This window comes from Ipomoea triloba, chromosome 15, assembly GCF_003576645.1.
Source record: "Ipomoea triloba cultivar NCNSP0323 chromosome 15, ASM357664v1".
Lineage (NCBI taxonomy): Eukaryota > Viridiplantae > Streptophyta > Magnoliopsida > Solanales > Convolvulaceae > Ipomoea > Ipomoea triloba.
Window position 1 is genome coordinate 22,357,551 of NC_044930.1, and position 27,205 is coordinate 22,384,755.

At 37.3% G+C, this 27,205-nt stretch overlaps 2 protein-coding genes across 3 annotated transcripts; both read right to left on the reverse strand.

The window, feature by feature from the left end:
• Positions 1-128: 128 nt before the first annotated feature.
• Positions 129-19,649, reverse strand: LOC116007414 (ribosomal RNA-processing protein 14-C-like). The gene is made up of 2 exons (XM_031248075.1): positions 19,304-19,649; positions 129-1,003 (listed from the first exon to the last, which is right to left on the reverse strand). The coding sequence occupies exons 1-2, from the start codon at positions 19,576-19,578 to the stop codon at positions 289-291; spliced, it is 990 nt and encodes a 329-aa protein (XP_031103935.1). The 5' UTR covers positions 19,579-19,649; the 3' UTR covers positions 129-288.
• A 1,547-nt stretch (positions 19,650-21,196) lies between these two features.
• LOC116007464 lies at positions 21,197-26,550 on the reverse strand. 2 transcript variants are annotated; one of them, XM_031248139.1, is made up of 8 exons: positions 26,403-26,550; positions 25,579-25,900; positions 24,690-24,761; positions 24,317-24,381; positions 23,399-23,552; positions 22,222-22,305; positions 22,011-22,100; positions 21,197-21,562 (listed from the first exon to the last, which is right to left on the reverse strand). In XM_031248139.1, exons 2-8 carry the CDS (start codon positions 25,864-25,866, stop codon positions 21,437-21,439), a joined length of 879 nt encoding a protein of 292 aa, XP_031103999.1. In that variant the 5' UTR covers positions 25,867-25,900; positions 26,403-26,550; the 3' UTR covers positions 21,197-21,436. The 2 variants fall into 2 exon arrangements, with proteins under 2 accessions (XP_031103999.1, XP_031104000.1); XM_031248140.1 differs by lacking the exon at positions 26,403-26,550 and having other exon boundaries at positions 25,579-26,371.
• Between the last annotated feature and the right edge of the window lie 655 nt (positions 26,551-27,205).

A 27,205-nucleotide genomic window follows, 5' to 3' on the forward strand; every position in this document is an offset into this window, starting at 1 on the left:
ATTAAAGCTAGAACTCAAATCGCTGGGAACCAAGATCAAATATTCGAGCCTTACGCACCGATTATCATGTATTTCTTTCATCACAACTAGCATGAAGTAACATTCAGACAAAAATTAAAAACCAAAGTTGCATAAATGTTACACTAACACAAGCACAGTTGGTAATGAAAAGCAAAGTTGATATTCAAAATAAATAAGCATGAAGCCATTTTTATGGAGAACACAAGGGTATTCTATTCTATTCTATTCTATTGTGAATTGTGAGAATGCTAAATAAGCACATTAACTTCAATCCTTAGTAATGAATTCCTCCTTCCGTCCCTCAAATCCAGGCCTCATAAGCTTCTTCTCCCTTTTAGCTATTTTGCTCATTGTCTTCTCATGGATTCTCCCTGAAATGTTCTCCCTCCTCTTTTGTTGTCTCTCCTCTATCAATTTCTCCCTACTCTCCACCCTTTCCTTCCATTTTTTAATGCTCTTCTCTTTTCTTTTCTTTTCCCTCTTCATACTCTCTTTCAAAAGCCTAGGGATATCATGGACCTTCACCCCCATTGCCCTATCCACTGCAGCTTTCCAAGAATGTTTCTCAGCCACCTTTGGATTCTCCTTCTTTACCTCTTCCAACCTCTTCAACCTCTCCAATTCTTTAGCTTTTGACATCTTCTTCTTTTTCTTCTTCCCCTGCTCGTCATCGTCCCCAATCTTTACTTTCCCAAATTCAATTTCACTCAGAATATTCCCCGAATTTGCCCCATTGCTCGTCTTTTCATCATTCCTCTTTCGCTTCTTCCCTTCTGATTTCACCAAATTTTCATCCGATTTCTCTCTGTTAGCACGAAGGGCTTCGATTTTCCTCCGGAGCCTCTGCCACAACTCTTCATAGGTAACCGAACGATCATCCGCATTGTCGTTACCATCATCTTCGCCGAAATCGATAGGTTTATCTTTGTATGAATCGTCTGCAATTTTCTGGTTCTCGATGAGGAGGTGGAGAGTTGAGGATGTAAGAATTAAAACTGAAGTATATGAAATATATAGGATCTAACCTCCAGCCATAGTTGTTTGTTTGATTGCCTGACTGAACTGTGCTGCTTGCTGCCTTTGCTTGAGCTTCCTAATTATTTTTCTCTCACTTGACTCAACTCTCTCTGATGGTGTATAAGACTGTATGTCAAGCAGTGAGGGGGATTTTGATGGCCTTTATATAGTCGCATTCCATCAATGCACTAATCATGAAAATTTTCCTATTCTTAATTGAAATAACTTCGTGGATCTTGAATGCAATACTTTAGGGATTATTTAACGTTTTTATAGATTTTAGTCCAGATTAGATAAACTAAAAGCCAAACGAGAAATAAAAACGCAAGTAAAGAAAGAGAACCCGGACACAGGAATTGATCACGCAGTTCAGAGCTATCACTCCTACATCTGCGGGGCTACTCAGCTTTTGCCCAATCCACTAGATGCACCAAGGTTTACACAAGTTGGAATACAACCCAAACGTACAAAGGTTCACTACCAACACACAACCTTCAACATCTACTTTTGAATTGACAAAACTGCAAGCCAAGAATTCTTCAATTCTTCATCTCAGTCAGCATCAACGACAGCATCAAAGACAGTGATAAAACTTCATTAAATCTTCAAATGATCTTCTTAATATTCACGTGTGAAAGCTCTCAACTTGTATTATGTAGGAAAGTTCATTTTAGAGCTTCAAATGCCTTTCTTTATATAGTGTAGCATCCTTTAACAACCTTCACAATTTTAGATCTGAAAAACTCCTTGAACAAAAGAGAGCCACAATCCTTAAAATTCTGTTAGCCACACAATTTGAATTGGTGGACTAATTCCTTGCAGTCTGAGACAGCAACCGCTGGCACAGCTTCACTTTCAGCACTGGTGGACACACTGACTTACGGTCCAAAAAGCTAATAAAACCTAGATATAAGCTAAGTGTATTTTTGACAAATAATGTAGCCAATAACATAAGGAGCGTGTATCATTTGTACACTTACAATCTCCCCCTTTGGCAATTATTTGACAAAAATCACCTTCAAACACACTTAGGCATTTTTACGAAAGATAAGCATAAAATATTTTATTTAGCATGCCATAAGTTAGTTTGGTAACAAGTAAGACCAAGAGGATAACTACAAAGAAAGATTAGAGAAAATACCCACGCACGATAGATCACGAGACGAACCAAGACACTCCACGCAAACAACTTTCTTAACCAACCATCAAAGAGAGTTAAAACTCATTCATCATCATTCATTCATCACCATAAAATGCCATTTTTCAACCATTCAACCACTTCAACAAAAACACATAAAAAAAATCATTATCCATAGACCCGTAGCAAAAAGTGGATTGGCATGCATCAAAAACAGTGGATTATTTTCTCCCCCTCAACTTATTACTCCCCCTTTTTTGTCAAAGAATTGACACAGGGTGACCACCTAATCAGAATCAAACTCATCTTCATCATCACCCGAGCCCGACATTTCTTGAGCAGGACTATGGTCTTGAGCAGCTTGACGTGAGACTTGCAGTAGTTCCAATCGGGTGAGTTCGCGCATGTCAGCAAGATGAGACTTCTCAAGATCAGCAGCAGCAGTTTGGAGAGAGACAGTAGCATTCTTAATGTACATAAGCGTGGATTGGGAAGCCTGAACACGAGCTTGAAGCATAGGTATAGCAGCTGTGTCAAGCGCTGAAGTAGCCCGAGATAGAGGAACAGATGATGAGCCAGAGTGCGTAGCAGCACGGACTGGACTGAGGAGTGGAACAGGAACTGTTCCAAGCTGTGGACGATCATCATGGTGATCTTTTAAGCAAAGCCTGGAATCAACAGTGTACTGGCTTGGAATTTCCAACAATGGCTCATTCTTGTATGGAGTAAACCCTTGAGCCTTGAGTATCCCAAAGATCAAATTTGGAAAGGGAAGATGAATTTTGGACTCCTTCTTCTTAAGAACAAACTCCATGATGTGGCTGTAGATAATTTCACCAAGATCAAACTTGACCATGTGATGAACTTTGTAGAGCAAGAGAGCCATCTTTGTCGAAATTGAGCTCTTGGATATTGTAGGCAGCCAGTTGCTCATGGCTAGACGAAACAGAACAGAGTATACGGCAGTCTTGCTCATGGCTAGACGAAACAGAACAGAGTATACGGCAGTCAGCTGTTGAGAAGACAAATTCCCTTTAGGCCAGGTGGTGAGCTGCTGTTGAGAAGACAAATTCCCTTTAGGCCAGGTGGTGAGCTTGTTGTGTGTCAAGGCAGCAGCTTTAGGCCAGGTGGTGAGCTTGTTGTGTGTCAAGGCAGCAGCTAGAGTGTCTGTGGTGAGCTTGTTGTGTGTCAAGGCAGCAGCTAGAGTGTCTAAGCCTGGATTACACCTGTCAGCTAGAGCAGCCCGATTGTAGAACTTGTTGATGACTCCTGGACTGAAATCATACCATTTGCCACGAACATATGCCTTGTGAAACAAAGTAGACGTTGGAGATGTGGAATCAGCAGACAGATTGGAGTAGAACTCAGCAGTCAACCACTCAGAACAAGGACCCACATTCTGAACCGTTTGAAGCAAATCTTGATCTTTCAACAACGGAATGATATTGCAGTGGCGCATAAGATCATCGACATCAATCTCCTTCTGAAGCAACACACCACGAGAGCTATGAGTAGTCCACTCTCTAATCAAGGATGAATCACGCAAGATTGGCTTGAACTTCTCAATCTTGATGCTTGCGGGTGGTGAGGCAGGGTCGATGATAGGGCTAATAGAGGCAGTAGCATCAGCAGATCCAAAGGCAGATTTAGACCGAGTCATTCTTGAAGTAGGAGTGGTCATAGGCTTTTTTCCTTTGCGCTTTTCTCCAACAATGATCACATCACTTGTATCATCTAGTTTCCTTTTCCCAGAAACTTTCTTTTTGGCTTTTTGAGTGGATTTTTCAATAGGAACCTGTATAAGAGGCACAGACACAGGCAAAGTAGAGCAAGGTACAGGCAATTTTGATATTAAATCAGATAATAATTCGGTAGTGCTGGCAGACAAAGGAACTGAACCAGATGAAGCTGGAACAGTGACAGACTCAGACACAGGCAAGGGACATGTAGCAACAGTGACCGAAACATTATCAGATTTTGAGACAGGAAATGCAGCAGGCAAGTCAACATATAATGCAATATCACGTATATTAAACGTAGAAGCATCAGGAATTGTGACTTGCTCGGGCCTAGACCTTCCTAAAACAGAGTCAGAAGCAGAGCCAGAAACAGAGCATGCTGGAACAGAGACAGAAACAGAGCCAGTAGCCACTACCGAATCAGCAGATAACACAGATTCATGTAAAACAGATGGTAAAGCAGCAGGTATATGCACTATATCAGAGTTAACAGCAGAAGGCACATTTAAAGGGCATATAGAAGCAGCCACAGATGTAACACACGAAGAGCTAGGCATAACAGAACAAACTACAGCACAAGGTAACGAAGAACCTAAATAGGGCGAAACTGAAACAGGCAACGAGACAGTGCCAGAACTAGAGGGCGAAACTGAAACAGGCAACGAGACAGTGCCAGAACTAGAGGAAACAGATGAAACAGGCAACGAGACAGTGCCAGAACTAGAGGAAACAGAGAAAGATGGCAACGAGACAGTGCCAGAACTAGAGGAAACAGAGAAAGATACCACATTATCCATCTTTTTCGAAGCCTCCAAAGAGAAAGATACCACATTATCCATCTTTTTCGAAGCCTCCAACGCTGCCTGAAGCTCTGCCTCATTAACATCGTCATCACTTTCTTCAAGCGGCCATAGCGTAGCACCGATTCCCTGAGCCAATGTGAGGAGATTCCGGGACTCCTTCGTAGACAGCTCATCCAAAAGCTCTTGATTTTGTAGAAGAGTTGCCAAGAGCTCATCCAAAAGCTCTTGATTTTGTAGAAGAGTTGCCAAGAGCTCATCCAAAAGCTCTTGATTTTGTAGAAGAGTTGCCAAGACCTCATCCAAAAGCTCTTGATTTTGTAGAAGAGTTGCCAAGACCTCATCCAAAAGCTCTTGATTTTGTAGAAGAGTTGCCAAGACCCGTTCTTTGCAAGAGGGTGAGAGATTTGAGGAATTTGTGAGGATAGATCGAAAAAAGGTGTTCCTTTCATCCGTAGTTTTGAAGATTAGGAACGGGTTAGTGTCAATTTGTGGATTAGAGCTTGAAGCCATGGGAGAAGAGCTTGATTTTTCGGTGTGGAGCTTTGAGGAAGCCGATCGGGTAGGTCACGAAGAAGAAAGGGGAAAAGTGATGTTTTGTGTAAATGATAGACTTTTAAAGCATTGGGATGCGTGAGGGTAGATGAGATTAAATCCAACAAGATTTTGAGATCTTTTAGGATAAGTAGGTAGAAGATTTAGGATAAAAAGGAATATTATAAGGTTTAGGATTCTTGGATATTTTTCGGCCAAGGAAAAAAAAAATCAACCATTATTTATCCCTGAAAAATAAAACACTAAAAAAAATATTAGTGATAAAATAATTTATTTAAAAAAAACTGTTATATATCGATCACCCAAACTTTAATTCGAAAAAAAGCAGATTCCCAGGGCTGATCGTAACATTTCAAAACGAGATTTGTCCAAAGGTTTAGTGAAAAGATCCGCCAAATTTTTCTCCGTTGTAACATAATCCAATTCAATTTCCTTGTCTTCCACCAGTTCACGAATGAAGTGATGCCTTATATCGATGTGTTTCGTTCTTGAGTGCTGCACCGGGTTTTTTGATATGTTGATGGCGCTGGTGTTGTCACAGTACAAGATCATAAGATTCTGATTTAGCCCGTAGTCAGATAACATTTGTCGCATCCAAAGTAACTGTGTACAAGCACTCCCTGCAGCTATATACTCTGCTTCAGCGGTACTAAGAGAGATCGAATTTTGCTTCTTACTTAGCCAGGAGACCAAGTTTTTGCCGATAAAGAAACAGCCACCTGATGTGCTTTTTCTATCGTCCACATTTCCAGCCCAGTCGGCATCGCTAAAACCTACCAAACTTAGATTAGTATCATTTGAAAACCATATACCGTAGTTTAGCGTACCTTTCACGTATTTTATAATACGTTTTACTGCTTTAACATGAGATTCTTTCGGATCAGCTTGATATCGCGCACATGCTCCTACACTGAACATAATATCTGGCCTGCTGGCTGTCAGATATAGCAGACTTCCTATCATACTCCGATAAAGAGTAGAGTCAACTGAAACACCATTTTCATCTTTNAGCTCATCCAAAAGCTCTTGATTTTGTAGAAGAGTTGCCAAGACCCGTTCTTTGCAAGAGGGTGAGAGATTTGAGGAATTTGTGAGGATAGATCGAAAAAAGGTGTTCCTTTCATCCGTAGTTTTGAAGATTAGGAACGGGTTAGTGTCAATTTGTGGATTAGAGCTTGAAGCCATGGGAGAAGAGCTTGATTTTTCGGTGTGGAGCTTTGAGGAAGCCGATCGGGTAGGTCACGAAGAAGAAAGGGGAAAAGTGATGTTTTGTGTAAATGATAGACTTTTAAAGCATTGGGATGCGTGAGGGTAGATGAGATTAAATCCAACAAGATTTTGAGATCTTTTAGGATAAGTAGGTAGAAGATTTAGGATAAAAAGGAATATTATAAGGTTTAGGATTCTTGGATATTTTTCGGCCAAGGAAAAAAAAAATCAACCATTATTTATCCCTGAAAAATAAAACACTAAAAAAAATATTAGTGATAAAATAATTTATTTAAAAAAAACTGTTATATATCGATCACCCAAACTTTAATTCGAAAAAAAGCAGATTCCCAGGGCTGATCGTAACATTTCAAAACGAGATTTGTCCAAAGGTTTAGTGAAAAGATCCGCCAAATTTTTCTCCGTTGTAACATAATCCAATTCAATTTCCTTGTCTTCCACCAGTTCACGAATGAAGTGATGCCTTATATCGATGTGTTTCGTTCTTGAGTGCTGCACCGGGTTTTTTGATATGTTGATGGCGCTGGTGTTGTCACAGTACAAGATCATAAGATTCTGATTTAGCCCGTAGTCAGATAACATTTGTCGCATCCAAAGTAACTGTGTACAAGCACTCCCTGCAGCTATATACTCTGCTTCAGCGGTACTAAGAGAGATCGAATTTTGCTTCTTACTTAGCCAGGAGACCAAGTTTTTGCCGATAAAGAAACAGCCACCTGATGTGCTTTTTCTATCGTCCACATTTCCAGCCCAGTCGGCATCGCTAAAACCTACCAAACTTAGATTAGTATCATTTGAAAACCATATACCGTAGTTTAGCGTACCTTTCACGTATTTTATAATACGTTTTACTGCTTTAACATGAGATTCTTTCGGATCAGCTTGATATCGCGCACATGCTCCTACACTGAACATAATATCTGGCCTGCTGGCTGTCAGATATAGCAGACTTCCTATCATACTCCGATAAAGAGTAGAGTCAACTGAAACACCATTTTCATCTTTGAAAAGTAGAGTAGAGTCAACTGAAACACCATTTTCATCTTTGAAAAGTTTCGTAGAGTCAACTGAAACACCATTTTCATCTTTGAAAAGTTTCGTTGATGTAGATAAAACACCATTTTCATCTTTGAAAAGTTTCGTTGATGTAGATATTGGGGTTCTAGCGTCTTTTGCAGATTCAAGTCCAAACTTTGTTAGAATGTTCTTAGCATATTTCTCTTGAGAAATAAATATGCCTTCATCAGTTTGCTTTATCTGAAGTCCTAAAAAGTAGGTCAGCTCCCCAATCATACTCATTTCAAACTCATGTTGCATGACTCTCACGAGCTCATCAGTTGCACCTGCTTCAGTAGATCCAAAGACAATATCGTCAACATATACTTGTGCAATAGTGAGATGTTTACCTGACTTTTGGATAAAGAGGGTTTTGTCTACTCCCCCTCGGTTGAAGCCGTGCTGAATCAGGTACTGTGTCAGCCTCTCATACCAGGCTCTCGGGGCCTGTTTGAGTCCGTACAACGCCCTTTGTAGCTTGTAGACATAATCCGGATGATGAGGATCTACAAATCCCTTTGGTTGAGCAACGTATATGTCTTCATTCAGATAGCCATTTAGAAAAGTTGTCTTAACGTCCATCTGATATAGTTTGATCTTTAAAGCACATGCAATAGACAGGAGAAGACGTATTGACTCTAGTCGAGCGACAGGGGCAAAAGTCTCATCGTAGTCAATCCCCTCGATTTGTGAATAGCCTTGAGCTACCAATCTTGCTTTGTTGCGTGCAATGTTGCCATCTGAGTCGGTTTTGTTCCGAAAGATCCACTTTGTACCTACAACATTCACATTATTAGGTTTAGGGACAAGTGACCATACCTTGTTTCTCTCGAATTGCTCTAGTACTTCTTGCATTGCCTTGATCCAATGCTCATCAGTGAGAGCTTCTTTTACTGTCTTAGGCTCAATTTTCGATGTGTAACATGCATAGCCAGCGAGTTGAGAGTAATCCTTCCTAAGTGTTCTCCTGGTACGAATTCCAGCACTTGGATCTCCAATGACATTCTGAATAGGATGATTCTTTTGTGTACGAGTAGGTATGTCAACCTCATACTGATCAGTTTCAGGTTCATCTTCAGGCGTGTTTAAAGTTGATGGTTCTTGACTCGTACTAGGAGATTCTGAATTATGTGCTGTAGAAGAGTCTGAACTATTTGGTTCATCTTCCGGTGAAAATCCAGATGACTGAATTTCAACAACATCTTCGGGTTGATCATCTACCACCACATTTGTTGACTCCATTATGGTTTTTGTAACTTTGTTGTAGACCCGGTATGCTCGACTATTTGAGGAATATCCGAGAAATATTCCTTCGTCGCTTTTGGGTTCAAACTTCGCAGTTGGAGTTCTATCCTTCAAAATAAAGCACCGTGAGCCAAAAATGTGAAAATACTTTAGGTTTGGTTTCTTACCTTTCCATATCTCATATGGAGTTTGATTTGTGCTTGGTCTAAGATAAACTCTGTTGATGATATGACAGGCCGTGTTAACTGCTTCAGCCCAGAACTTTTGAGGTAACGCCTTTGCGTTTAGAAGCACTCTAGCCATTTCTTGAATGGTACGATTCTTCCTTTCAACGACTCCATTTTGTTGAGGCGTCTTAGGGGCTGAGTATTCATGCGTGATACCGGAATTGTTGCAAAACTCGTCGAACAGATTATTGTCAAACTCACGTCCATGATCGCTTCGTATCCGGATGATTGGCTCTTTTTTCATCTTCTGAAGCTTCAGACTTAAGGCTTTGAATGCTTCGAGAGTTTCAGACTTTTCCCTGAGAAAGTTCACCCAAGAAAAACGCGAATAATCGTCAACACAAACTAAAATATACTTTTTACCTCCGATGCTTTCGGTTTGTGTCGGTCCGATGAGATCCATATGTATCAGCTCCAAGCAATGCTTTGTATTGATTACTTTTTGAGGAGAGTGGGATGATCTGGTTTGCTTTCCGGCTTGACATGCACCGCACACCCCTGCTGAATCAAACTTTACCTTGGGTAGACCGAGAACACCTTGAGTCTTTACAAGATGATCCAAACACCTATAGTTTAGATGACCCAACTTTTGATGCCACAATTCTGATTCATTTATACTTGTCCTGCAACAAAGAGTATCGTTAGTTAGTATATAGCAGTTGTCTGAAGAACGCTTACCTTCCATAACACATTGTTGTTGATCGTTCAGGACACTACATAGATCTTTCGTGAAGGACACATTCCAGTTTTGATCACAAAGTTGGCTGATACTTATGAGATTTGCGTGCAACCCATTAACCAGAAGCACACGTTTCAATTTTGGTAAACCAGTTACATTTAGCGTGCCAACTCCTTTGATTTTACCCTTTACTCCATCGCCAAAGGTAACTTCTCCTTGACTTTCCTTAACATCTGTCAGGTAGTTTGAGTTTCCTGTCATATGACGAGAACAGCCGCTGTCGAAGTACCATCTTCCTTCTCGTCCTGAACTTTTAGTGTGAAACGAAACGTGACAAACAAAGTCAGCTTTCTTGACCCAGATTTGTTTGGTAAAGGGAGTAATAAACTTGTTGGAGTAGTATTTTGTCGTGTTATGAACTGGTTCAGAACTTCTCACAAACACAGTATCTTTGTTCTTCCCATCGGAGAAACCAAGCCCAAATTTTGTAGACGTTTGTCTTCCTGAATCAAGTATTTCATCAAGGGTAGATGTGGTGTCCATCATCTTGATACGTCGTTTGAGCGTGTCCAGCTCCTGTTGTAGCTTTTCCTCACGTTCAAGACTAGCCTTCAGAAGGATATCTTTTTCAGAGGCTTGGTTTTTGTACACCATCTTAGCATATTCTAAAACAACAATTTTACTAGACAAAGAATGATGCACTTTAAATAAAGCCTCCCATCTGGAGTACAACTTTTTGTATTCTAATTCATACGACACAGGAGATAACTCTCGATCTTCAGCAGAATTATATTCTCCATTGTCTGAACCAGCGAGTTCTTCTGTGTCAGGATCAACGTCAGCTATTGCAGTAAAGGCTACAAAATTTCCAGAAAATTCGTCAGTGTCTGAATCAGCAGCTTCTGATTCAGGTTCATCATCGCTCCAAGTTAGGGCCGTCATGGACTTCTTTCTTCGTAAGAATGTTGGACACTCGGCCTGAACATGTCCAAATCCTTCGTATTCATAGCATCGGATGCCCTTGTTTACTTTGTCTTTAGATTTACCAGAACGTGAGCCAGATGATTTAGATGTTGATCCTCCAGATTTTGACACACCTTTTGAGCTATTCAAGTTGATTCCTTTCTGATTTTGCACCCTATTATTTTGCGTGTAATTCTTTTGCTTGACCTGTTTCAAAATTTTAGAGAAATGTTTAGATAATAAACCAACAGGATCATCAGAAAGCTCATCTGTATCAGGCAAGTCGAAGTCTTGTCCTTTAGCGTTGAAAGCAACGGATTTCTCCTTCTTTGAATGATCGGTCAAAATCTCCATTTCGTAGGTCTTAAGACTTCCCATCAACGCTGCAAGAGTTTTTTCTTCCCAACCTGCATTTTCCTGGATAGCGGTTACCTTCATTCGAAAACGCTGTGGTAGAGATCGCAAGACTTTCTTGACCAATTTTTGTTGGGGAAATGGTTCGCCTAACACAGCAGCTCGATTTGCCAATTCTTGAACACGTTCGTTGAAGCTCGTAATATTTTCGTTTTCATTCATCCTTAGATCTTCAAAGTCTGAATGTACCAACTGTAACTTAGATTGTCTTACTGAGTCAGTACCTTCATAGGTAGTTTCCAATATGTCCCACGCTTCTTTTGCAGATTCACAACCTGCAACTAAAGTAAACTGACTTTCATGCATTAGCGAATAAATAGTATCTAAAGCTTTATGATTATATCCCGCAGAGGTCCTTTCAGCTGCATCCCATTCAATTTCTGGTTTAAGCACTTTGGGATCATTTTCTGTTGCACCCTCCTTTTTGGGGTGTTCCCAACCAGTTAGGACAGCTGTCCAAATGCGATCACCTAAAGCTTTTAGATACATTCTTGTCCGAGCCTTCCAGTATGGGTAGTTGTCACCTGTTAACTCGGGAGGAGTTTTCATCCTGTCCATCCTGACACACTCAACACACGGTGAGACAGAACAAGAGACAGCGAGAACCGAAAATAAAGCAACGAACAGACAACAAAGAATTGAGTTCAAGAAACACGAGATCGCCAGATCGGTAGACTAATAGATTAAGTCCCCTGGCTCTGATACCAATTGAAATAACTTCGTGGATCTTGAATGCAATACTTTAGGGATTATTTAACGTTTTTATAGATTTTAGTCCAGATTAGATAAACTAAAAGCCAAACGAGAAATAAAAACGCAAGTAAAGAAAGAGAACCCGGACACAGGAATTGATCACGCAGTTCGGAGCTATCACTCCTACATCTGCGGGGCTACTCAGCTTTTGCCCAATCCACTAGATGCACCAAGGTTTACACAAGTTGGAATACAACCCAAACGTACAAAGGTTCACTACCAACACACAACCTTCAACATCTACTTTTGAATTGACAAAACTGCAAGCCAAGAATTCTTCAATTCTTCATCTCAGTCAGCATCAACGACAGCATCAAAGACAGTGATAAAACTTCATTAAATCTTCAAATGATCTTCTTAATATTCACGTGTGAAAGCTCTCAACTTGTATTATGTAGGAAAGTTCATTTTAGAGCTTCAAATGCCTTCCTTTATATAGTGTAGCATCCTTTAACAACCTTCACAATTTTAGATCTGAAAAACTCCTTGAACAAAAGAGAGCCACAATCCTTAAAATTCTGTTAGCCACACAATTTGAATTGGTGGACTAATTCCTTGCAGTCTGAGACAGCAACCGCTGGCACAGCTTCACTTTCAGCACTGGTGGACACACTGACTTACGGTCCAAAAAGCTAATAAAACCTAGATATAAGCTAAGTGTATTTTTGACAAATAATGTAGCCAATAACATAAGGACCGTGTATCATTTGTACACTTACATTAATTATTTGCACCACTTTCTGAATAAGAACAAAACATAAATTAGTGGATCCCTAATTTAGGTGTTAGTGTATCCCTGATTTAAGGTCATAGTGGAGTTAGTGGACTCATACTTTTGACCTTTTATTATTTGTTCTTACATTCTCCCACTTGGTGCAAATATCAAACTCAAAGTACAAGATAACACTAACCATAATGATATGTCCTCATTAATACGAGTAATATCCATTATGATTAAATGCAAATTGCCTTTAAGTACTTAATTAGGAAACAAGAAAACTTAATGAAAATAAACCATATGTTTATTTCAAATCCAACTGAAGTATTTTCTCGATGAATTTAGAGTGTACACACTTTATGAGAAAATTTCTGAATGCGAAAGAATTTCATTCATTAAAACTGTATGTATATACAATATTACAAAATGGATGAAAGTCCCATCTTTTCAGCAATATCCTTGAATTTAACTGTAGGCATGCCTTTAGTCAAGGAATATGTTATCACCAACTCAATACTGATGTGCTCAATGACCACAATTCACTTTTTAACTCGCTTCCTTATAGCTAAGAACTTTATGTCGATGTGCTTAATTCGACTCCCACTTTTGTCGTTCTTAGTTAGGAAAACTGCAGTTGAGTTGTCGCAATAGATTCTTAATGGCTTAGATATAGAATTCAAAAAAAAAAATTCTAAGCCTAGAGGAGAAGAAATTCTTAAGCCATACACCTTGTGAAGTGACCTCAAAATATAAAAATGAACTTGGCTTTCATGGTAGAAGTAGTTATTAAAGACTGTTTAACACTTTTCCATGATATAGCCTTACCAGCCATAATAAATATGTACCCTGAAGTTGATTTTCGAGAATCAACTCAGCCGGTAAAGTCCGCATCAGAATATCCAATGACAACTTTAAGATATTCGTCTTCCAAAACCCAAGCTTATATATATATTAGTATCTTTGAGATATCTTAAAATTCCTTTACAGCTTTCTAGTGGTCTATGCCTGGATTATGCAGGTATCGTCCTAACATTCCAAAAGCAATGTTTGATCTTGTACATACTTGAATGTATCCAAGACACCCAACCGCTTCAGTATATGGAATGTTCTTCATGGACTTCTCCAGGTCAATTTTAGAACATTGATTTAAACTGAATTTATCTCCTTTTGCTATGGGAGCTACATTTGGTGAACAATTTTTCATCTGAAATCTTTCTAAAACCTTGTTTATATAGGTTTCTTGCGATAGACCCAGTATGCCCCGGGATCTATCCCTATGAATCTTTATGCCAATTACATAAGATGCATTACCCATGTCCTTCATATCAAAGTTCATTACATAAGATGCATTACCCATGTCCTTCATATCAAAGTTCTTAGAAAGGAATTGTTTCACGTCACGAAGCATCCCCATATCATTAGTGGCAAGCACGATATCATCCACATATAAAACTAGAAAACAAATTTTGCTCCCACTCACCTTATGGTATATAAAATGATCTAAGGGATTCTCAACAAAACCAAATGAAGAAATAACCCCATCGAACTTAATGTACCATTGGCGGGAGGCTTGTTTTAAGCCATATATGGATTTCTTAAGCTTGCATACTAAATTCTCACTACCCAAGAAGATAAACCTATAGGTTGTTACATAAAACTTCCTATTCTAGATATAATTTTCACATCCATTTGTTGCAACTTAAGATTAAAATGTGCAACTAAAGCCAAAAATAATTTGAAGAGAATCTTTTCTTTGATAAAGGAGAAGAAGTCTCCTTGTAATCGATACCTTCTTTATGAGTGAATCCCTTAGCAACAAGCCTGGTCTTGTATCTCTTAATTTACCTACTGAATAGCCTTAGCCCCATTAGGTAACTTAACAAGATCCCAAACTTCGTTACTCTTTATGGAATTCATTTCATCTTTCATGGCTTCTTATCACAAATTAGATTATGAATAATTCATGATTGGTGAAAATATTTCAGGATCATTTTTGGCTCTAATGTCAAATTATTGAAGATACGATACATAGTAACTAGGTAATGTTGAACATCATACCCAATCAGATTATCTTTAATGTTGAACCACTGAAACCTTGAAAAAGTTTGCAGGGCAACTACCTCTTCAGGAACTGAGGACAGTTCTTGAATTGGTTAAATCTACATCGGTTCAGGAACTTACTATAAATCCTGAATTGATTGAGTTTCAACAATTTCTGGAATATCAACAGTGGGTCGTTTAACTGAAGGAGTATGATATACAAATATAACTCCATTAGATGACGTAGAGATGTGAGAATCAATATGATCGAAAATAGGAACTATGTCCTTAAATTGATCTCTCCCACTAATCAAGTCATCTTTAAGAAACGTAGCACTTCTTGATTCCACAATCCTAGTAGTATGTGATGGACAATAAAACTTATAACCCTTAGAAAATTGTGCATATCTAATGAAGAAAGCACTAATAGTGTTCGGGTCAAGTTTCTTTTCACGTGTATCTACCATAGTATTTATCTCCCTTATGAGACCTAACTATTTGTATTTACTTATTGCATTGATTTTCAACTTTAGCTTTAAATAATTTAAAGATATTCAATGCTTCATACTTATTATGAAGTAAATACACATAGGTAAAACTTGAAAAGTCATCAATAAAGGTGATAAAAATATTTTTGACCATGCATGTCCATATATGTCAGTATGTATAATTTCTAACAATGTTAAACTTCTATTGGCACATTTCTTTGACTTGTTTGTCTGCTTATGCTTAATGTAGTCAATACAAGTCTCAAAATTAGTATAGTCTAGAGTAGAAAGTACTCCATCCTTTACTAATCTTTTAATACGCTCAAAGGAGATATGTTTTAATCTCCGATGCCATAACATTGAGAAATTTTGTTAATACTACAACGATTGGTACTAGTTTCAGCATTTAGGAATTGTAAATTGGATTGTTTTGTAAGTGAATATGATAAAGACCATCAAACAATGTACCTTTTCCAATACAAGTAGAATTGTGAAACAATTAAAAACAAATTTGCAATAAAACTTAAATTGGAATCCAAATGGTACAAGTTTTGAAACTGAAACCAAGTTTCTAGAGAAACTAGATACATAAAAGGTCTAATCAAACTATTTACAAAACAAATCCATTTTATTAATACTAAAGTACAAGTCCTGATTGCTTCAACTGGTGAGCCCTTGTTTCCATATAAGATGGTTCACTTACTTCCCATTGGTTGTTTCAAATTTTGCATATCCTGTAAAGAATTTGCAATGTGGATAGTTTAACCAGAATCAATCCACCAATGAATTAGTATTAACATTTGACATACTAGATTCATGACATACGAATGAGGATAGGTTACCTTTCTTCTTGATCCACTTGATGCAATTCTTCTTCATGTGTCCCTTCCTTTTACTGAAGTAGCACTTATGCACCTTCTTTATGCTATCTTGAGAAGGAATTTTGTTCTTCCTCTTAGCTTTTGAAGTGGAACCCCGAGATTTGCCAGATTTAGATTTCTTGTATGCTGTAGCCAGCATGGCACTATCACCCATTTCATTCACTAACCTTATTTCTTCTTGAGCACACATGGTCATTAAATCAGAAATTGACCATTTTTCCTTATGTGTGTGATAAGAAATTTTAAAGGGTCGATATGGTGATGGTAGGGTATTCAAAGCATAGTACACCACGAAATCACCTGACATGTCTATCCCAAGAGTTTTGAGTTGAGCCACAATGTCTTCTAATTCCATGATGTGCTCACGCACACCCTTAATGGAAGTGAGGCGGAGAGAAGAAAATCTCATAATAAGGGTGCTAGCTAAAAACTTTTCTAAAGTGACGAACTGGTCGTCAATAGTTTTGAGTAATGCTCGGACATCTTTATGTTTTTCATTAATAAAACCCCGAATCTCATCAGATATTTTCGCCTTGATGTACATTGTACTGAGCGAATTAGACCTATTCCATCGCTCATATAACACAATGTCATCTTGGGTACTGTCTTTAGTGGGGACCGGTGGTTTCTCATTATGTATAGCATAGTCTAAGTCATTCCACCCTAAATTAAGGAGAATTCTTTCTTTCCATATTTTATAATTGTAACCCCTAAGTTCTGGAACTTCAATGTTCAGATTTGTACGATTAACAGATTGAGATGCTGTAAGGAAATAAATGCTTGGTTAAAATTTTTGAGGCAAAATATAGAGAGAGAGAGACTGAAGTGCATATTGTTACCAATGTAAGTTATGCAAAAGATAGATTCGTATGCCATAAAAATTGCCTGTGGGCTAAATTTTTACGCACAATGAATCTATCAAGACTGGATGGTGGAAATAAAATGGGTACGATTTTGATTTAATTTTCCACCCTTAATGACAAAACTACCAAACTATATGCCGATACATAATCCCTGTGGGTAAATTATGATCATAGTTTCATATTTCATCCTAATTAACACTACAAATACAACAAAATTGCCTGTGGGCGAAATTTTATCATATTACGCAGAGTTAACCACAATATTTTTGCCTAAACTTTATGTGAGTAAAACTTAAGATGTAATTTTGGTAAATTGAAGATGTTGTGGCTACTCTTTAATCGACCAAAATTAAATATTATCACATTGGCAAGAAAATCCTAACAAACAAATTGAACCAAATCATGATAGACAATCCTTAGGTATACTCCCAGGAAAGTTGGTAGGTGCTAAGGCTCCTTTAAAAACCAACTCCTTAGACAGAGTAGCGTCGCAAGGGGACTAGTAGCAATATGGCTGAAGGCACTATGGCAGTTTCAGCCAGCAAGGCGTTTTAAGCCAAGGCCATATAACTAGTATTCCTCCCCAAGAAACTTCCCTAATTCATGCGTTCTCATATTTGAAGTAAAATCGTTTGAGAGATCTATAAGATTGTGAGTTCACCTATGGATAAGGCTTTTAATGGGGTGAACTTTCTTGGGTTCTTTAATGTGCCCTTTAAATAGACACAACTGGAAAGTAATAATATGCTTAATCTATCCTTAAATGCACTAAATTCACCTAAAAGGCACTATATCATGCATAATAAACATTTAATTTAGACCTAAAAGGCTCTAAAATTCTTCCTTAAAGAACATGCTTTTTCTAAATGCATAATTATAACAGTCAAATAATTATTGCAATAAATACACATAGCATGCTCAGATTATGCATATTATTAACTCATACTTCATAATTAAATTGCAATACTTAAGGCAATTTAATATAACTCTCAATATTAAATTAAAATTCAAATCGCAAATGTAAAACTTAATATTTGCTCAAAATTGAATATAATTTAACAATAAATCAAAGAGGAATTAAATTGAACAATTAAAGATAGAAGAAGCCCAAATATGATGTTGGAAAATACTTAAACAAGTCCAAGAATAAAAATAGGCCGAATTTAAAACAAGACTAAATGTTCTAAATAAACTAAATAACCCCATCTTAATTGTTAACTGGCTTGGCTGAAATGGGCCTGATTTGGTCCAAGAAAAATATTCCATTAGCTTCTTCATTTAATGATGAATAGTTAAATGAAATTGAGCCCAGCATCAAAATAGACCCAAACCTTATGTAACATATAGGCCCCAGGTCTGGCCAAATTAGGCCAGACCCAATCCAAGCCCAAAACTCAACAATATCATGTTCTCCATCTTCAATTCAGCCATAAACCTAGCTGCCTAATAATATATACACGCAGCAGCTTCAACCTCTCAACAATGGAGAGAAAGAGAAACGCGGAGAGGGAGAGAGAGACGCGGAGGAAGAGGCCGCCGACCAGCGCCACCGCCGTCGCCACTGCCGACGCTCGACTCCGCCACTGCCGACGCACGCCATCGCCGACCACGGAGAGCAGCTTCGTCGCCAAAACCAGATCCGCCGTCGCCGTTCGCCTTGCGGTCGCCGCATACTGTACACCGTTCGTGACTCCAGCCACCGTCGACTACAGAGGTTGCCGGCGCGTCGATAACAACCAAAAGATCCAGCGAACACTCCGATGAAGGGAAGGCAGTAGATTTATTTTTATAACTTTATTTCGAAATTATTTCTTTATATTTCGAAAAATACTCCAGCAGCAATAAGGCAGTAGGTTTGTTTATAAATTTATTTCGAAATTTGTTCATTTATATTTCGAAAATAATTTATAACTTATTCCAAAAAAATTTTGGAGAGATTTGTATACATACATAAAGTCAAAAATATATATATGCATACCCGGTAAAAACAGTATATGTATAGCAGAATAAACAAATTCATATTTTCTGGCATATACACATGCAAACTAATCAACCAAGCAGAGGTTTTATGGGCTCTGATACCAACTGTAAGAATTAAAACTGAAGTATATGAAATATATAGGATCTAACCTCCAGCCATAGTTGTTTGTTTGATTGCCTGACTGAACTGTGCTGCTTGCTGCCTTTGCTTGAGCTTCCTAATTATTTTTCTCTCACTTGACTCAACTCTCTCTGATGGTGTATAAGACTGTATGTCAAGCAGTGAGGGGGATTTTGATGGCCTTTATATAGTCGCATTCCATCAATGCACTAATCATGAAAATTTTCCTATTCTTAATTATTTGCACCACTTTCTGAATAAGAACAAAACATAAATTAGTGGATCCCTAATTTAGGTGTTAGTGTATCCCTGATTTAAGGTTGGAGTTAGTGGACTCATACTTTTGACCTTTTATTATTTGTTCTTACAGAGGATTGGGCGATCTTGTTCTCCGGGTCGAGGCGGTTACGGCGGGCGAGTTTTAGGTTCTCCCTGGACTGTCGTTTGAGAGAGGCCTTTTTGGGTTTGGACAAGCCTTGAAACCATGGCTTGGAGTCGTCGCTCGGTAGGTAGAATCTGGGTGGGATGACATTTACCAACTTGTCAAAGAAGACGCTGTTCTCGTGCATTAGTGCTTTCAGGTCGGTAGCTCCGGCATCGGTGGCCGCCGCGTCGACGCAGATCATGGCGACACACTTGTGCGTTTTCATATGTCCGAGAGAGGAAGAAGCTGCCAATGTTGCGTTTGATTAAGGGTGTAGGGAGTATAATTTTTTATAAGAGAGTCAAAAAAGTAAAGAGTTAAATTCAAATAGATTTGTTTATGGAGGATTAAAAATAGTTATGTCAGAGTCAGGTTCGATCTCCATAAGTGACATTTTTTCTGGGCCAGCTTCCGTGCCTCTCGGAGCTCACGGGTGAACTCGGACTATTAAACGGACGGAGAAAAGTCCGGTAGATTTACCAAAAAAAAACAATCATACTAGAACCAAATGAGGATTAGAAAAATAAATTAAAAGTAAATTCTCACCTATAAATCCAGGATCAAAAGTAAAATTAACTCAAAAATAAAATTAAAAGAATATTGATTGTCAATTATATGCATAATTATTTTTGGTCTTTCATTGTTATAAGTATGTAATTTTCATCTCTAAATTTGTAGAATTGTTAGGTACAATTAGGTAGAGAGTACCAATATAATAATGTGTTGGTGATTATATATAATGAATGAATCTCCAGTGGAACCATCACACACGAATCCTCAATATAATACTAATCATGAATAAATTGTTTGTTACTTATAAGAAAAAAAAAATGTACAGAATATCATTTTTAAATCAAAACGTAACATTTAAGATTAAATAGTTACTTATGAGACAAAAATGTATTACCAATTATGAATAAATTGTTTAAAATTACTCATGAGATAATATAATACTTATGACAAAAAAAGTGATAAATATAATATTAAGAGTTAGTTATGGTGATTAACCTTGTTTGTTTGGTCCACTATATCAATTGCAATTGATTGCTTATCAAATTAAAAGAGCCCAACAAAATTTGTAATCACAAAGCAAGGACGTGCACAATTCTATGAAAATTAGTTAAACAACCAAACCAACAAAATTTGGTTCATCATTTTAACCAAAATATTTACATTTGATTAACAATTAACGAGCCAAGCACCTTGTGCATGGTATGTAATGACTCTCCCATATGGGAGGAGATTGAGCCTGAGTGACTCTCCGATATGGGAGGAGATTGAGCCTGAGTGAATGCGATATTGACTTTTTGTGTTTCAACAGGTTGAAAAAGTATAGATGAACAGATATTATAATATAATAGAGTCAGTTGTATTAAAAAAACACGTTTTAAAAGTGTCTGTTAAAGACTCGGTGGGTGTGTTTTAGGACTGAACCAGTCTTGACTATGCAATTACAGATAACACTTCTAGGAACTACAGAGATTTCTTGGTGACCCTGCTTGGGGCCAAAAGCTAGTTTTATTGCAATCCATATATTTGTATGGTTTAAAGGTTTTAGCTTGTGGAATATGATCAACCATTGTTTCGTTTTTTTTTTTGAAATTTATTTTCTATTTTTAAAATAGTCTAAATTCTTTTTTTTTTGGTTCGTGCAGTTCCAGTTCGCAATTTTAATAAACTGAAACCAAAATATTATGTTCTAGTTCTAAATTGTAACTAGAACCTTTCAGTTTGGTTTGAACCGTGATCATCCCTAGGGATATGTTGAAGTTTATGAGCTGGGCATTTCACTTCTTTGGTAAATTTATTTTTTTTCAAAATCAACTCATTAGTAGCCTATTGAGAGACGCTGGATGAATGATTTTACTGCAGTAACACTCTAGTTGATATTGTATAACACAGATTACTGATCACAGGGGAGGATGCATATATAAATTGACCAAGAAAATTGTACCATTTATTGCTAAAATTGCTCCCATTAAAATTTACCGACGACAAGGCACAACACAACCTAGCTCTTTTTGAAACCCCAGCCCAGGGCTTCTCATCTTCATAACATTCCGCTAAAATTGCTCCCAGTTTCCTCACACGTGTTCATGAGCTGCAGGGACCGGAGGTGTGGTTGATGCTATAGTCAAATGCACACCATTTCTTTGTGCCGATTGCACCACGAATGCAAACTGTGATGCAGCCAATGCTGCTGCAGCCTCCTGATTCAACAAACGAAAACCAAACATTTTACACAAGCATGATGAACATTTGCTTCATATCCAATGAACATATACTCAAAATGTAATGAAGCATCATATATATATATATATATATATATATATATATATACATACACGCACACATATATATACAGTGTTGCAAAAATCCCGCCTAGGCGCCGGCCGGCCACCTAGCGTATCACCATAATTGGTGGTCTAGGCGGCCACCTAAGCATCGCCTAGGCCTCCTAAGCGCCGACTAATCGTCTCCCGAGGAGCGCCTATCGATTTTTTCAACCATATATATATATATATGAATGAGTATTCCTTGCAGCAATTGTAATGCGCATTTGCTCTTAGGATGGTGAGCCTCGCCACATGATATAATAATATGCCTGGAGGAAAATGGTGTAGAAGTTCATATGAAAGCCAGTAGGAAAACACTAACCTGCCTTTGCCTTCGCTGCTGCAAAATACTGATTGCCCAAACCATGATGTAACATGGTAAAAGAAAGCCAAACACCCGAAGCAAGAAAAGCTGAAGAACATAACCACTAGCATTCTTAATTCCAAGATTACCAGTAACCAGTAGACTCTCTTTAATGTTTCTCAATGATTGCAAGTATTCACAAGATGATTCCAATTTGAATCAAACTTACAGAGAAAAGGGCAGATGGATCTTCATCATCTCCTTCACTGTCAGTCATACTCAGAGCATGCCGCAATAGCAGAAGAGCCATTAACTGCATAATCATTTCAGAATGACTGATCATTAAAAGAAACTAAGGTACATCCATTTGCAAATAAAAATGAGCTTTAAGAACTCTGGACTGAAAGAGCATGAGGATAGATCTATACTAAAATTAGAAATAAATAAATAAAAAGGAATACTAGATTAGAATATCAAACATATAAAGCAATTCATTGGCTTTTCACTTTTCACTTTGAAGTGCAAAGACGGTAGGAAAATTAAATGCTATTCGTAGTATCTTATTTTATGCATGCTGGAAGTTCAAGAGCCATTGAGTTAGCAAAAGAGTAGCACCCATAAGGTCATAATTAACACAAGTTGCAAAGAGATGAGACTCACATTGCCTATAATTAAGCAATCCATTACAAAAGCAATAAATAGGCTTTTGTTACCATTCTAATTAAGAAGTCTATTATTCTGTATCATATCTCCTCTCTGGCTCTCTCTCTCTCTCTGGTAATTACCATTTGTTTAATACCTAGCATATATAGCTTTTGCCTTGTTGGTGGTGGTTCCTTGCCACCTGTTGAATCTTCCAAACTCATTATTTTTTGACATGGTTTCATAGATGTTTTCCTATGGCCTAATTCAGGTAGATCTCCAGGCAGGGATAATGCTCTCACAAACAGTACCCTGCCATATTGTCAATTTTTCATTTCTGTTTGAGCTTCTCATTTTGGCTGATTCAGACGTATAGAATCACATCTTTGCATCCAAATCCCAACTTTTAGCCTCTTGAAATGGATTTGATTCGCTAAGCTGCACATCACTTCAGTTATAGAGCCACAAATTTCCAGATTTGTTGCTATTATGGCACCATCTTATCAAGTTTTCAAGTAAGCAGGACTATATATAGGAGTTTCCACCCACATCCGTTATCAACTTTTAATCATTTTTGTTATCATGTCTTTCACATAAAAGCATTATGTTGCTTAATTCTTCTTCTGGTAGTGGTTGCCCTTAGATTTTAATAGAAAGTCCGAATACTATCAACACGTAAATTTTGAAGCTTCTTATTAAAATTTGAGAATAAAGAACTATAAGTTAAACTAAATGTATCCCTACGGCAGGCAGCAAGGTCTTACAATCAAAGCAGCAGAACGGCAGAATGCAGCACCACTTGCATTTGTAGCATTATAATCATCATACTCAGCTTCCAAAATTTGGCGTTCAGCCTCAGCAAGTGCCAAAAGGCGAGGATCATGCAAATCCAGGGGCGTACCAGAAATTTGCCATCCTCTGCTGTGACAAAATAAGAAACTGAAATAAAAGTGAAAGGAGCTGTTTTGTAACAAACTAACAATCGTGTGTTGTTTACTTGTTTATGTGAAGTAATGCTTGAGTTGGTGAATATGAGATTAGTTAAGGTTTCGTAAGGTGAGCGGGTGTGGTGGTATGCTGACGGATGTAGAGTTATCTGGGGTATACAAGGTAGGCGTGATCAGAAAGGAAGGGGCAAAGGAGAGGGAGGAGGTTGCGGTGAATGGAGCACATCATGTAAAATGTTGATGATTAATTGGGTGGTATCAAATTAAGGCAGATATGGAGTTGTCAATGGAACAAATGGAGTTTATCATGGAAAATAACGATGGTTAACTGGCCAGCCTAAGTAACATAGATGTTGTGTTGGTGAAGAGAAATGGGATGCGGTAATGAGAACGCGAATGAACAACAGTTCTTTTTTTTTTTTTTTGGTGTGTAAAACAGACCGATGTTTTAAAAATATTTTTAGAAAATGAAATTAAAAGAAAACATTATTGAACACTGTTTTCTGATTGTTTCCCAAAATGTGAAGACGCAGGTAGAAACAAAATGTTTGTCTATTGCAAGATTTCTTATCAAGGGAAGTAATTAAAGATTTAATGCACCAAACTTGCTAATATAAAGAAGACAAGAGGCCAAACCAATCACTTTTGGCACATTAATCATGATTAAACATACTCAACTAGACCAAAAGAAAAAAACCTAAACGAAATGAAGTATAACATAAAAATAGATCTTACCCGATATCTATGGTAGTTTCTTCTGGCTGAGATCGAGGAGGAGCCGTATAGCCAGGCTGATAAGGCTGAATATTCAAAAAGGAACATTTAGCATTGCGTATTTAACTATGCACCAGGGAAGCAACAAAAGAAATCAATGAAAACTCAAGGAACAAAGCTTGAATCTCAAGTTGTTTTTCTTTTATATGTTTTTTTTTTAGAAGTATTTTGTGAGAGTGAGAAACCACTTATTTTTCCAAGCACTAAATATTGTACAAGGAAGCAAGATTATTATTATACTTTAAAAAAGAAAACTGAGTGTTTAATATGTAACATTTTTTTACAGTCTCTTAAACCACAAGACATGTGGAACAATCAAAATATCAAAATGTACCTGATGACAGATCTCACAAGTAATGTCACCCTTCTCATTGCACCAGTGTTGGACACATTTTCTGTGAGCATACTGCAGTATAAATTTTCCCATTAAGATATTTCACCCAGCATGACATTGAAGGAAGGAAGGGAAACAAAATAAGAAGGTAAGAACTCATGGAAAATCATAAATATTGCACTAAATAAGATCCGGCAAAAACTAAACCTTATACAATGGAAAAAATTTAGTTGGAATGAAAGGAGAAACCACGAGTAATAAGCAATTGAACTACCAGATGCTTTCTAGACTTAAGTCATAAGAGGAAATTAAAACATATCTGCAGAATAATTGACATGAAATAAACTGTTTATAGCCAAATGGTACACAAATCACCAGGTAAGCAAGAGCCTTCATAGACCACAGGAAAATATTGCTACTTTAGTGCTAATGTGATAGCTTGTTATATTAACAAGGAAGGATCATCTTTCAACTCATAAACACAAATAACCATGTCATAAACAGCACTTTTTTCAGTATAGGGATCTCAACATGGAATAGAATAGAGAGAAGAGATCCCCGCTAGGCTCCCATCAATATTCAATGTAGAAAGGAAACCTTGAGCACTTCTTATACACCTTCTCAGCATTTATTTTATTTAAGCAATAACTTGGAATCCTTTGTGCATATACTCTCATCTAAATTATAGAGATTCATGTTTACCACTCAAGAATTGACAATGTGCTTACACTCCACTCAAACTGACCATGATTTTTAAGGGCATATTCTTCCATGAAATCAATGAGAAATCACAATGAAATTCGGTATTCATCTGTACATTTCATAACATAGAACTCATAATATTGCCACGTTAAAATGGTTACCGGAAAGATGTTAACAAAAACCTTACCTTGAGACTGCCACTACAAGCACAGGGAGTCTCCAAATTCTTCACAGAATCCTCCTCTTGGCAGATGCGACATTCCCTTATACCAATTAGAGGTGCCTCCTCATCTGCCACCTCAATATCTTTCTCTTTCCCCATGCCCGCCACCTTATCCTCTACCACAGCACTGGAAGAGGGCTCTGCACTTTCTGTCTTCTTTTCAATATCCTTTGCCCCATCAACTGGCAGGCCAGACCCTACTTCATCCGTCTTAACCAGTTGATCAAAATTCACCACCGAATGCTCACCCATTTACACCAGTATCAAACAACAATAACAGCACTTCCTACACACAAAATTCACCACCCTCTAGAGTAATCCAAAATCCTCAAATTTTTAGGTTAAGCCCTCATATTAACAAAGGTGCAGCATTTACTTAATAGACTTACAAATACTCATTGCAACAAAGTCATCCAATGACAAACAAAAAAACAAGAACTTTCAATATTCATTAATAAAAATTAAAAAAAATAAAAATAAAAATTAGTTAGATCTTTCCCATAAGATTCAAATTTCAAACATAACAAAAATTCCTGCATCAAAGCGCTCATCAAAATCACTAAAATCACCAAAAATCTACCATTTTTATTTAGATTCGTAAATTCATAAACCTCGACAAGTTCAAGAAATCAACTAATTCAAATCAAACCAATCACACTATAAAGAAACGAAAAGTGACTGGGTAACCACAAAAAATCCACCGATCAGGCTTGTAAGCACAGCGAGATCATAAACATCGAACAAAATTGAAATCTGAACAGAGAAATAATATAGAAATCGAAAAGTACCTGGAAAAAGAGAATTTGGTAAGAAATAAAAACTAGAGTACTAGACCCAGCCAGGAAATAAAACAATAATTGAGGAGACAATCTTTATCTGAAATTCAAATGTATATACAGACTAAATACAGAATATGGTAGTATTTAATTTTCGTTTTGAAATTTTCTTGTATAAGGAACAGTAGAAGCGACTGGAAAGCTGGATTTTGCGGCATTTATTGCTGATTTTTTAGTGTTTTTTTTCTTTTAAAAAAAAATGGATGAATTCCGTAGTTTCGTTTCGAGGGTCAAACTTAAAATCTTAATGGAACATTTAATTAGAGTAAATTACAATTTCATTCTCATTTAATTTTGAATGTAATTAAAAAAAATTATTTGGTTAGAGAGAACTGCAAGTTTGCGTAATTGTAATTCCTTCATTTTCATGAAATTAGAATTATGTGCCCCTTGATTTATAGGAAGCAAAAAAAAAAAAAAGATAACATTGAAACAAAATTATTCTTCCCTTTCTCTCCATCATAGCTTTATGAACCCTATGATGTTATATATATATATATATATATAAGCTTTTAAAAACTTAACATTTTATTATGTTTAATTTGGTTGTGACCTTTTATTTTTATGAAGTTTTTTTTAGATGTGACTTGTGAGCTTATGAAGCTTAATATTTGACGAAGTATTTGCATAAAAATTAATTATAATCTATCCAATTCAAGAGATATTGTAGATGAGTGGATAGTGGTATTTGAATATGTAACTTTTGGTGTTTAAATATGTAGTTGCAAAAGGCATGCACATTTATGGAAATTATA